Here is a 12603-nt window from a genome sequence, read left to right as displayed (position 1 = left end):
TTGTTCAACATGGTTCCTACCAAAATGAAAATAAACAAGAAAAAAGTTATTTTGAAGAGCCAGGGTATTAAAATAAATTTTCTGCTGCAACAGTGAAATACGAGAACATAGGGAGGATAAACAATTTTCTTTACTGGATACTTTTTTAAAAAACAGCCATCCCCTGGGGATTATTTATATATATTTGGTCCTAATCCAGTTAAGAGGCTTGGATTAGATGATCTCTGAGATCCCTTTTGGCCTTATACTGAAGGCAAATCAAAACTGGTCTAAGTAGGACTATCACTGCAAGTAAGATCTCCAGAAAAAAATACCCAGATACTTTAAAGAATGGAAATGAGCAAGAGATGATGGCTCACAGAAAAGGCTACATCTCTTGCAGCAACACTCCCTGTGCCTGCACCATGCTGCAGAACAGGTTCAGGAGTGATTCAGAACAAAGTCTGATGGCATACTGAGACTGCAATCTCCTTCCTGAAGAATTCTGTTTTTCAATCACAAATTATTTTGATTTACATTCATCAATCTTTTAAATGCTATTTATGTAATTTCCAAAGTTGAGGGGTTTTTTGCATAACTGTATTTGTTCTTTTAATTTTCAAAGTTCATCTGTGCTAAGAATATAAAATGTCATTTCATTAAAATTTTTATAATCTTTTCAAAGTTAAAAAATGTAACAACTCCGATGTAGCAATTGAAAATCAGTTATATTATCCACCAAAATCCAAGTGGAGTAAGAAAAAAGAAACACTAAGAACAGTTTGTGAAACTGTCTATTCCAAAAGCCTTGATTACACTAATTTAAATATTTTTATATCAATTTGTATCAATTAGATTTTACTTAGGTAGATTTTATTGCTATTATTACACATACTGTATCAATTTAATTTGTGAACTAGTTCTCTTGAAGCTCATCAGCAAAAAAAGCTAGCTTGCATGTCAGTACTCTAACTTTCTAAAGCATTTTCTCTGTACTGATGTTGAAACATGAGACAAATCTTTCCTAGAAATTCTCCATCAACTACTCTGGAACTCAGGAAATCAGCTTTATATTAAACGATTAAAGCATAGCATTTGGGTTTTTTTAACCATTCTTTTAAAATGCTTGTTTGGGTGTAAGGTTTGGTACTAGTACAGAGTCAACTGAAATACAGAGATGTACTATGATCAGCAGGCTACCGATCATAAGCTAATCCAGAGCAACTCAACATAGACACTTTTATTGTCTCCCTATTATGAAATAAAATTGCATTAGCTTAAACCTACACATCATGTTTTTCAGACTGAAGGACCCCAAGATTTCCTAATGAAAACGATGACTGAAAACCCAGGAGCATTTCCTTCCAGAGAGTACTCCTCCGGTAGAACTCATTCTGGCAAAAGCCCAGTGCTGTGCCCCAGGAGAGCAAACCAGATTTTCCACATGGCTTTAAGGAGTAACTTCTGGTACTATCAATACTTTCTACATTACTCTGCTTCTATTTTTAGATGTTCTTCAAGTAGCTCAAGTCAGGAACATACGTTGAAAATGTTTTCATGCATGTGCTTGATGTACTTCTTTCACAAGGACAAATATTTTCTAAAGACCAACAATATGCACATATTTGGGGTCCCCAACACAAGAGTGACATGGATCTGCTTGAGTGAGTCCAGAGGAGGCAACAAAGATGATCAGAGGGCTGGAGCCCCCGTCCTAGGAAGACAGGCTGAGAGAGCTGGGCTTGTTCAGCCTGGAGAAGAGAAGGCTCAGGAGACACCTTAGAGCAGCTTCCACAGCCTAAAGGGCGCCTACAAGAAGTCTGGAGAGGGATTTTTTACAAGGGCATGTAGGAATAGGACAAGGGGAGATTTAGATTAGACATTAGGAAGAAATTCTTTTCAGTGAGGGTGGTGAGACATTGGAACAGGTTGCCCGGAGAGGCTGTGGATACCCCATCCCTGGCAGTGTTCAAGGCCAGGTTGGATGGAGGTTTGAGCAACCTGGTCTAGTGGAAGGTTCCTCAAACCTTCCCAAACATGGGCAGTGTCCCTGCCCATGGCAGGGGAGGCTGGAACCAGATGATCTTTAAGGTCCCTTCCAATCCAAACCATTCTATGATTCCATGAAAGTCTTGTGGCATGGACAGCAACTAGCTTGCATTTATTTAGAGCCCAGTAGGTACTTTATTAAAAATAAAAGCCAAAAAAAAAAATCATGAGCAGCACAAACCACTGTGTGGGTAACCTCCTCCATCAAAAACTGCTAATGCACACTGATATGAAAACTGAACCATGTCACCAATACCTGGACAACTCTGTTCAGGCAGCTTGAACATTTTACAAACCAAGCTGGGAAAACATGAAAGCACAGATCTCTAATAGGATAGCAGGGAAGGGCAGGAAGTATACAGGAGATCAGGACTTGCTCTGCACTCATGTGGCGTGGTTCAGTGACTCAGCAGAGACTCATTGCTGACCAAGGTTATTGATTTTGTTCCTCTCTGTAAACTCAGTTTTGCATTTCTTGTTCCATTCCCTTGGTACCAAGTCCTGCTTTGAATGAGCCACCCGAAAAGGGGCAAGCTGCTTTTCGACTGTCCCTCATTCCATGAGCTGATCATATTTCCACTACCCTCCCAACTCATCACCACTAATCTGTGAATTAGCTACTCCAGAAAGGATAACAATCTTCCAAAGAATTTATTTATAATGTCTACACTGCCTTATGTACATCAGTTACCATTTGCAAACATGCTATTTTTTTGCATAATGAGAAAAACACATAAATCCTGTTTACACACTCAACTCAAGGAATGGAAAGTTACACCAGTGAAGGAGTAAGCCCCCGCTGCAGGCAGCTTTGCTCTCACACCAACTGCAAAAGGGGTCAGGGTCCTTCTTCCCCCGTAGCTTTTCTCACAAGATGGCACTAGAATAAATGGTTAGGGCAGGGATGCCAGACTCTGGCAGACAGCAACTTCAAAGCAAAACACAAATGCTGCTTGAACAGCAGAGTGCTTCCCCCTCTTCCTACACAGAATCTGACATGCTGATGCTTGCCACGACTGCTGCTGCCATCACTGATGGCTGTGTCTGAATAAATGAATGCCAGAAACCTGCGCTTTCAAGTGCAAAGTGCTACACACACTTGATATATCGCATGCTCTCTGCCTCAGCAGGCATTTTTAGTAGTGTTTGTAGTCAGTGCCAGGTGGTTTTGCTCACATCCATTTTTTTGTTATCTCAGTATTTTGAACAGTGGCTTCAACAGTTCTGTTAGAGGAGCAAGCACCTCCAAAGGCATCGAAGAGTAGCAGCGAGCCAGGCAATAACAGTGGCAAGCGCAGACTGATGTGTGCAGCCCCCCCAGCCAGTGCTGGCCATGCACCATGGGTGCTGAGGGGCAGCGCTGGCAGAGCTCAGGCACATCATTAGCCAGGAGGAGCCTCCAACTTCCATCTCTCTAAAACTTTTTTTTTAGATGACAACTGAAAACTAAGGGGGAAAATAGTTTTCTACAAGCAACCAGGCAGGAACTGACAGAACAGGTGTAGCAAAGATGTGACTGTCAGCACAATGCATTTACAACGGTTTCTGGGTCCCTAGCTCAACTCAAAATAGAAACTCAGACCTTGCAGGCACTCAGAGTTTACAGATTTCTATCTTATTACAAAGGACAGGTAGACTTAATAATTGACATGAGCTTCTAGCCTTTATAGCTCTTGTGTCTACTTCCATTATTTCTTCTCCATTTCTTCTCCCAAGCATACAAAAATAAAATTTTCTGTATAAATTCAATGTTTTGCAGTGAGAAGGATCCCTAAACACAAGTTAACTAGATATTACATGTTGCTGCATCTAGAGCAATGAGCATCCCCCCCTTTATATTAAATCATTACAATGGCTGCAATATTCTCCAGTTTGATGGTCGAGTATATAATTTACATTAAGTTCTGGCAAACACTAATGTGACCTCATCAAGGCTGTTAATGAAATGTAGCTGTGCTCAAATGCACCACTGCTAGCCAACTATGAAACTCTTGCCTGAAGGAAACTACAAATACTATCTCAAATGGAAAATGTAAAAAATACTCTCAATAGTCTCTTCTAAAGTAAGGGCAGTCTTCAGAAAGATAAAAATGGCTTTTCAACACTAATTTATTTTATATTCACCAATTATGGTCTTCAGCATTTCCAGCTGAAGCCTCAATTCAGGGACCAACCCAATACAGTTAACTCAGAAGGAATGTATAGGTTGAATTAATTTTCCTTTACTTTTTGAGGTTTATTTTTAGATACAGGAGAGGAAAAAGTGATCACTTGTTAGAACAATGGAAGCATATACACATCATATTGGAAGGAAGTCCAGCCTAGAAACAGAGGTTTTAGATAAGCTACTACAGAATGAAAAAGGAAAAAAGAAATAAGCATAAACACCGTTCAAATGTCTTGAAGCTGCATGAGCAGGAGGACATGTGAAACAGGCATTTCTATTTGACCATAAAATTAGTGCTACTTTGAACAGTGTTACACTGAATTTTCTCAGGACATACAACATGCCTATACACATACTGTTTTCTTCTAAAAATTCATCTGTCAGCAAGCTATGTCTTCAGCCATGTGCAGCATTGTAAATTAGATCACTTACACCTATCATTAACGGGAGCTTGCCAGAGCCGAGCCTCAGGAATCTGATTCTAGTTACACATGGCCAGTGGTTGATTGATCAATGCAGACAGGCAAAGAAAAGGACTACAGAGCATATTTGATTCTTCTATTTTTTTAAAAAAACACAGCTCTAATGGCACTGCTCATGTTAAACTCCCACAACTGCATCATTAATTTCCCTAGGATAATATGCTTCTGTGATTTTTAGAACAAAGAACAGCAAAGCAATGAATCCTGCATGCCAATAAAACCAATGGGGTTTCACACAATTCCTCAGCTTTGCCTTTAGTTAGAGAGTTTATTGACCACCTTAGAATACAAGGGCCACTATATCCTACACTGGTCTAACACTGGGAGCACATCAAACTGCCTGGTGATTTACAGGAGAGCTAATGGCACCTGCTTCTGCTCAACTGGCAGCAATCCTTTCTGCCCTTACACTCCTGCCAATATTTGTGTAAAAGCCTTCTTAACTTAATACCCAAATAATTCATATCACCTTTGCATGAAATATGATCTAAACTTTGGATTCATAAAATTGAAAACACATTAGAACACAAAGTGAGACCGTGTTGATTCTTCTGTAAATGGGACTGACATTTTCCACATCAATCTTACAAACAATCCCACGTTATAAAATCCTCGTAGTGATTTATTGATGCTTTACCAAAATCAGTAGTTGTTAGAAAATATTTTATATCAAAAAGGTAACAGAATTATTAGAGTAATATATAAAATGTTTCATCAATAACTGTATGAAGAAGCAGCAAGTTTTAGGGTCTCCAAAATTCAGAAAGAATTAAGAATGCAGGAAGAATTCTGCCTCTTCAAAAGATTACAAGTTGCTGAAAAACTGAGGCTACTTGTAAAGGAGCAAGGCACATACCAGGGCAAAGATCCCTTTAGAAACTACATTGCTAGAGAAAAATTTACCCATTTGGCACTCTGCATAATATATTGCAATACTTCTGACCCAGTATGCAGAGCTCAAATTAAATATGACCTTGCTTGGAACAGCAAAGTTAATGCAGGATTCTCTCACTCTCAGACAGCATTAAATGGGAATATGGCAATGATGAGGGAAGAAATTCTTGCAGGCAGGAGAGAAGTGTCTGGGAACATTAATGTTCTGCAGTTGTAAATGAATGTTGTGTCAATGAATCATGTCTTGGTGCTGTGAGTAGGCAAAGACCACAGTGCTGAAAGCCTCTGAATGGCTCTGCTCAAAGGTTAACCATCCTTACCGTAGACATGAAAAAAGCAACAACAGCAAAGAAGTGTTCCCTTTAGTTATCTCCACACTTGAAACACAAATAATATATTTTGTTTACAAAAATGAAGCCATTATTTACTACTAACTGTGCCAACTTTAGGAAAAATCTGAAGACATAGTCCATGGGTAGGATGGAAAATTTTAGTTTTTTGAAAATTCTGTGTTCAATTTTTGGCTGAGTAGCAAACCTATTGACTTACACTGCACAAATATTTGTTCTTAGTGAAAAACAAAGACTTGTCATTATTATAAAGTGGAGTAAGACTTCCCGTCACGGAATGAAGGCTACTTCATAAGCACTTTGCGAACACTTCACATTGAAACAAGGGACTCCAGAGTCCAAGGGATATGTAGTTTATTTTAATTAGCTCTCATTTACAAACACTACTGTAGAGATAGATATAGTTACAGTAAACTGCAGACACAAGAAATCCTTCATGTGGCATTAACAGGGACTTATCATTTTTAAATTGTAATTTTCCTCTATCAGACTCAGGAAAACTGAATTTTGTGCTACGCTTGAAATCTGGTCAGTGCCTACATACATATACATTACCTTACAAGTGAACACTTATGTTACACACCAATTATAAAAAGAGGTTTAAGCACAGCCATGCATGAGTTTAAGTCTGCCTCTTATCAGGTGCTTCCCATATACAAAGCAATTTTCCTTACACATGACTTGTCAGGAAAGACTTGTAAGTACAAGATTTGCAGGTAGCCATCACATTGTAAAAACAAACATCCTCTGAAATGGTGTTACAAAAAATAAAAAATAAACCATTTATTAAACAAGTTCATGTTCTGGTAAAATTCTTTTTCATCGTACTTACAAAACTTTCCTAAAGCCCAATCTCACCTTAATACTGGCAGGTTGTCAGGGTCACAGATAAACTATGCTGCGGAAACACACCATGATAACTCCATGCAAAGCTGACTTCACTGCTCTGTACCCCATTTCCTGAATCTGGCAGCAGGAAGGTTCATCAGCTAGCACTCAGTGAACACCACCAGGCCTGACCTGTCCCTATCTTGTATCCCAGGCGGGCTTCTTTGATGAGGTGCCATTGGAATACAGCCCAGCTGCTCCTGGCCCTGCACAGTAACAAAGCCCCGCACGTCAGTTAATAAGCCCACCCAGAAAGAAGAGGCAAGCAGGGTAGCATGCAGGCTTTGAAGAAGTCAGCAATGGTCAAGGAGTAATAGAATCTAGGTTTTTCCTTTATTAGATTATCCCAGCTTTTCACTGTCCTCCTCACAGAGAATGCAAATTGCGATCTCCTGTAAGATATTAAGCAAACGTCCCTCAACATAACTAACTTAAGAAGTTCTCACCATGCAGGATCTCCCCTCCTCCTTTTCCACCAAGATTCAGGGTGGATGTGGAGTAGGTGCTGTTCCAGGTCACTGAAATGATCTAGGTTAAAAAGCAAAAGCCTTGTGGGCCAAAATATGTAATTCCTGTAGTGCCTGGTTCTACAGACAACTGGACAAATGCAACTCAAAAGGCGAGAAGCTGCCACACCAGGGAGCAGCTGCCCAGAAGTGCCTTAAAATCACTGTGGAGCCAAAGAAAATGCATCACATAACAATGCCCTTAGCAGAACTCTAGGTTGCAGAAGCCTCCTAACGCTTCTCAGTGTATCAGTAACCCTATGCCAATCTAACTGTTCACTTAAAAGGATTTCACACATTTTTCTTTAGTTGTTACTTCATTAGGAAACAATACGTTTTTTTGTTTGTTTCCCTTATGAACATACCTTAGAGTGATCAATCTTTTTTTTTCTTTTTAAAGTTTGCCTCCTCCAGCTTATTAGAAACATCTCATTTGGCTTTCTAGTCTCTATTTCTAACTTTTTTAGTGATAGGTTTTGGAGGCTTTGGAACAAAGAATAGAGATGGTCTACTTCAACTTGGCAGAATGTAATTCTTTTCCCCAGCTGTTAATCTCAAGACTTTCTTTTTATGTCACGTAGAAGAAACCCAGAAAAAATATACATTACCTTTTACTAACCCCTTTAAACAAAGCTAGGTAATTTTGAAAGCATCCCTTAAATCAACAAATCCAGGACTAAGCTGAGGTATTTTGGTACTTGGTATTACAGTGACAGTATCTCCCTCTTAGTTTATACGAGAATTAGCAATTTTATTTTATTTTACCATAATGTGAGTGACTGAAAACCTGAAAAGTCTCCAATCTTGTTCTCTAAAGTAATATTTTCTTAGGGAAAATGGCCAATTAAACAGATGGAGATATGAACAGAGGAGTAAATCTCCAAGCAAAGTAACAGTTCTTGCAGGCAGTTAACCTCACTGGAATTCACTTTCTGGTGTGAGGCAAAAGAAAAAAAAAGCAGAATCTCGCCCATAGAAAGATTAGGAAATCATGACCATAAAGCTTCAAGATTTGGCCAGTGCAAGATTCCAAACTTCAGGATGAAAACTAAAACACAGAGAAAATTAAGAAACGACACGTACCTTATCTACTGGGAGAAAGTCATTTTCAACTTCTATTGACCTTGGTCGTAGCTTTATAGGTTTGTCTTTGAAGATATCTCCAAAGCCAACACCCTTGACCTTTTTGGGTTGGATTGTCGTGCCTCCATTGGCTCCTTCTGATTTGGTGCTGCAAGAGTCACCACCATCACTCTCAGAGCCCGTAGCATCTTTTAGGCCTATGAAATGGAGGGATGAAAGAAGGAATCTTAGGTGTGAAGCTCATTATTTTCAAAACAAATTGTGACTGGAAGATGATCCCTCCCACCATCCTCTATAAAGGAAAATGAAACCAGAACAAACAGGTAGAGAAGATTCTCTCTGTGCCATGTGCTCATTTTTGAGTTTAAAAAATAACTTAATTTCACCCCATTGGTGTACCACTTAGAACTTACACCAATCCACAAAACATGCATCCTCCAGCATCAAAACTTCATGGCCATTGCTTGAGTACCAAGAAAATCCTTCTTCCTCAGACAAAAATTATTTGGAAGAGAACTCAATAAATGAAAGAGTTAAGTTCAGTTGTAGAGCAGCTATTGTATAAAGCCACTTAAAGCTAACAAGCAGCCAGACCAGGCGTGCTGTACCTTAAATCTGTGACTCATATCAAGCCAATTATGGAATTAGTATCTAAAGCTACATTACCTAACTGAGAAATATAAAGCTGAAAGCTGTTCAAACAAATTTGCAATCAAATAAGCTGCATAATGTGTTCCCTGCTGAAGATTAAATCTCTCTGCAGCATAGACAGGTTCATAAGCACCCATGCACACTATCCTCTAGGAATATAATAAATCAAAACTGACATTCTAATTTGCATTACTTCTTTCAGTGAATAGGAAAATTTATCTGCACTTGTCTGAAAATATCTGCTGTTTGAATAGCAGAGGCCATGGATGCAATATGGTGACGCTTCAGCCATTTTACAGAATGGTGCAGAATTAGGCCAAACAGTCACTGGCAGCAAAAGTGATCCACTGAAGTTTGCTCCAACTGAAGCAGTTCGTTTAAATTTTCCCTCCTAGATTACATATTGACTTCACTATGTCTCCAGGAAACCCACAGCAATTGCAGTTACTACAGCACTAATTCTACCTAATAATAGCAAACTCCAATCCTCACATTGCCCTCATAAGCATTCATGGATCTTACAAGTCAAAGAAAGAAAAACCTCAAGTCAGCTTATCTTCTGAATTATTTTTGTATCAGATCCACAAAATGATAGCAATGAATTTTCATCAGAAGAGGCTGCTAGCATAGATGATTCTTCTTTAAAATCTAGACAACTAAAATCAAGTAGAGATTGTATACAAATCTCTTTCTCTTGACCTTTTGTTAAACAAAGTAATATTACCCCAAAATTTATGTATTTCTGGCAAAAAAAAGAAGATACTAAGATGGGCAAAGTCTACTGGATCCCTATGGAAGGCCTGCAACTTGTGGAGCATGTGGGAAGTTTTATAAAATCTTCATAATGCCTCAGTTTTTACAATTCGCTGATGCATATTAGCAACAGAAACAGAATGAAACTGTTCCTGAGCGGAAAGCATCTGAATATCATTTCCAGCCTACACTAGAACAACCCTTCAAAACCAAGCAGTGAAATTAACCTGAAGAAAAAGTATTTTGAAATCAGTGAAAATCTTCATGAATAAAATTTTTAATATTAACAGTTGAGTCCTTTGCTTTTGCCCTCTCAACTCAAGTGATACCTTTGGTTTTAACAGTCTCCACCCAAAAACTTTCTGCCATGCTGGTGAGCAGCGACTTGTTTGGGGGAGACTTCTTGTCTTCCTGGCAATTGATTGTTTAGAAACATGACTACCCAGTAAAACACAGCAGCTTCTTCAAGGGCTATTTTAAGCTTCTCCAATGAACCACAGAAACCAATGCAAATCCTAAGGTCTATAAGAACAACTTCAAGATCCAGGATGCAAAGGGCTCATCTGTCAAATTGTTAACAACACCAGGGTGCTGCTAGGAAAGGAAATCAGGAATTATGTAACAAGCCAATTATGTATCCTGTTAAGTCAACATATAACGACTGTTAAGCAGAAAAGTCATTTCTGAGATTTGCTGCTCTGAGATTTTCTGTATCTAAAACATGAAAGGAGTATAAATGCGGAATTAGAGAAAGTTCCCAATTAGAAACAAACAAAAAGACTAAAGACTAAGTGAAATGCTTACTCTCTATGGCCTCCTCAGTGTCTGCCACATCTACCTATTGAACATAAGTAACATATGCAGTGGTCTTGATCTCTTTACTTGGCCCTTTTATTTTCCCAAGAAGGGCCATGGGGAAAAACTTCAAATCTGGTTTCGCTTGTTTATTATGGTAGTTAGAACGGTAGTATTCCTGCCACTAGTAAAGTAAATTCTATGCGCTGCTTCTCTTCCAGACCTCATGAAAGCAATAATCAGGAAATTCAAGCATTCGGTGCAACCCTGATCTGTGCTGTGGTTGGTAGCAGGAGAATGGTTAACTGTAGCGAAGCCGTTCCACAACACAGAGGCACTCAAAGTAAATAAACTAAGCCAGGAAGGTATAAATCTCTTTAGGCAACACAGCAAAGGCACTGCCTCTTTCTTATTCCTACACTTTGTTGTGACTTAGGCAGTAACAAAAGAAGCTGCAAGTTCTACAAAGCTGGACCCTCCCCAGCTTTGCAAAATATCAGTTACTAGGGCCCTGGCTGAGACAGACATTAGAACTGATTTTATTTACTACTTCTAAATGCAAAGAGAATGGTCACCAATCAACTATACCGACTTACTAATAATATTTCTGAGTTTAAAACATCCACAACTCAAAGAACTCAAATCACAGTTACCATTGTCTCTTTGCATCTTGATATGGGATGGGAAAATTACCCTCTGGCAAAGGTTCCTTCTTTCATCCTTGCCAAAATCTCCTCAAACTACTCTGTGATGAAGGGAAAAAGCAGTGCAGAGACCTTCCTCCACAAGTAACTGGATTTTTACTGATAGAATCCAAGACTGTTCTTAGCCTCTCCTTGAAATGAACAGAAAAGCTATCTTTAAAGTTAGCAATTAAAATGGATTTTCTGTATCACTAACTGTGGGAGAAAAGGACCTAGACCTTGGCTAGTGGATGGAAGTAATTACAGGAATAACTCAAGAGGTCTCACATGGACCTCCAGATCTTTGAAGCCTGCATGAAAGGAGCTCAGAAACCTCAAGGGGCTTCAGTAAGAACTAGGCTTTTGTTTCTGGGTCATTAGGCTTCTGTTTCTTGTTTTTCATTATTGCATCTTCATCTTTTATGACCATTCTTCTGTGATGAGACATCACACCTTGTGTCAGAAACCTGACCTCACGCTTACAACAGATTTCCCTAGCATCACCCATCTGTGCTTGATATTATCCAAAAGTAATTTCAGTCTCTATGCTGCCACAGAGCTTAGTCTCAGCATACAACCCTCATAATGAAAGCAACATAGGAAATAACTGTCGCTTTTTTTTTGCCTTTCCTTTTTTTTTTTTTAATTACTTTTTAATTAGGACAGAATGGACTGGAGTGATGCCTGTCCAAACTAAACTGCATTTGAGCGGCTGGATACAGAGGCCAGCCTTACAACGCCCCTTCAAACTTAAAAGAATTCTTCCTGGTCAACTGGGAAAATGACATCCTTTATTACTTTTTGACTGACACAAACTGAGGAGCCCTCTGGACTTTAACAGGTAAAAAAGAGTAAAAGCTCTGGCTTTTCCAAGAACTAGTCTGCTCTTGCTCTTACCATTTCATGGCTGAGGGCAAGAGGCAAAGGTGACAGAAGAGGAGTGGAAACTAAGAACAAATTAGATAAAATTAAGATCTGTATTAAGATTAAGAAATAATAATGCAATCCCGTTGCATTACACACTAATGCAGTACAAAACAGTCCCTCGCCCTGCCTACACAAGGAAGGGATGGCTGACGGCTGAAGTGATCTCTCCTCTTAAAAGTAGAAAAATGTCTCTCTTCCAACCACCTCCCATTTCCACCCACCCACCCCCCCCCCCTTCAGCTTTTCATGGTGTTTTTTTACCAATGCTGCAAACTGCTTAGGAGGAGAACAGAGCTGGTTGGATAGTTTCCCTAAAAGCCCAAGGATACAGCTGGGAACTAAGTAGGAACCTGAGTGACCTAGACTGTCAGATTATGAATTTTAAACATGAAATTT

General features: G+C 39.2%; 1 protein-coding gene across 6 annotated transcripts in view; it reads right to left on the bottom strand.

Moving 5' to 3' along the window:
- Positions 1-12603, bottom strand: part of SH3KBP1 (SH3 domain containing kinase binding protein 1) — a 221120-nt gene that overhangs the window by 76494 nt on the left and 132023 nt on the right. For all 6 annotated transcript variants that reach the window (XM_030476111.2, XM_030476113.2, XM_030476114.2 and 3 more), the window contains one exon: positions 8399-8595. In XM_030476111.2, the coding sequence (XP_030331971.1) occupies positions 8399-8595 (197 nt within the window). The remainder of the gene's footprint in view (positions 1-8398; positions 8596-12603) is intronic.

The sequence above is a fragment of the Strigops habroptila genome, chromosome 2, assembly GCF_004027225.2.
Source record: "Strigops habroptila isolate Jane chromosome 2, bStrHab1.2.pri, whole genome shotgun sequence".
Lineage (NCBI taxonomy): Eukaryota > Metazoa > Chordata > Aves > Psittaciformes > Psittacidae > Strigops > Strigops habroptila.
This window is presented reverse-complemented; position numbering and strand designations above follow the sequence as displayed.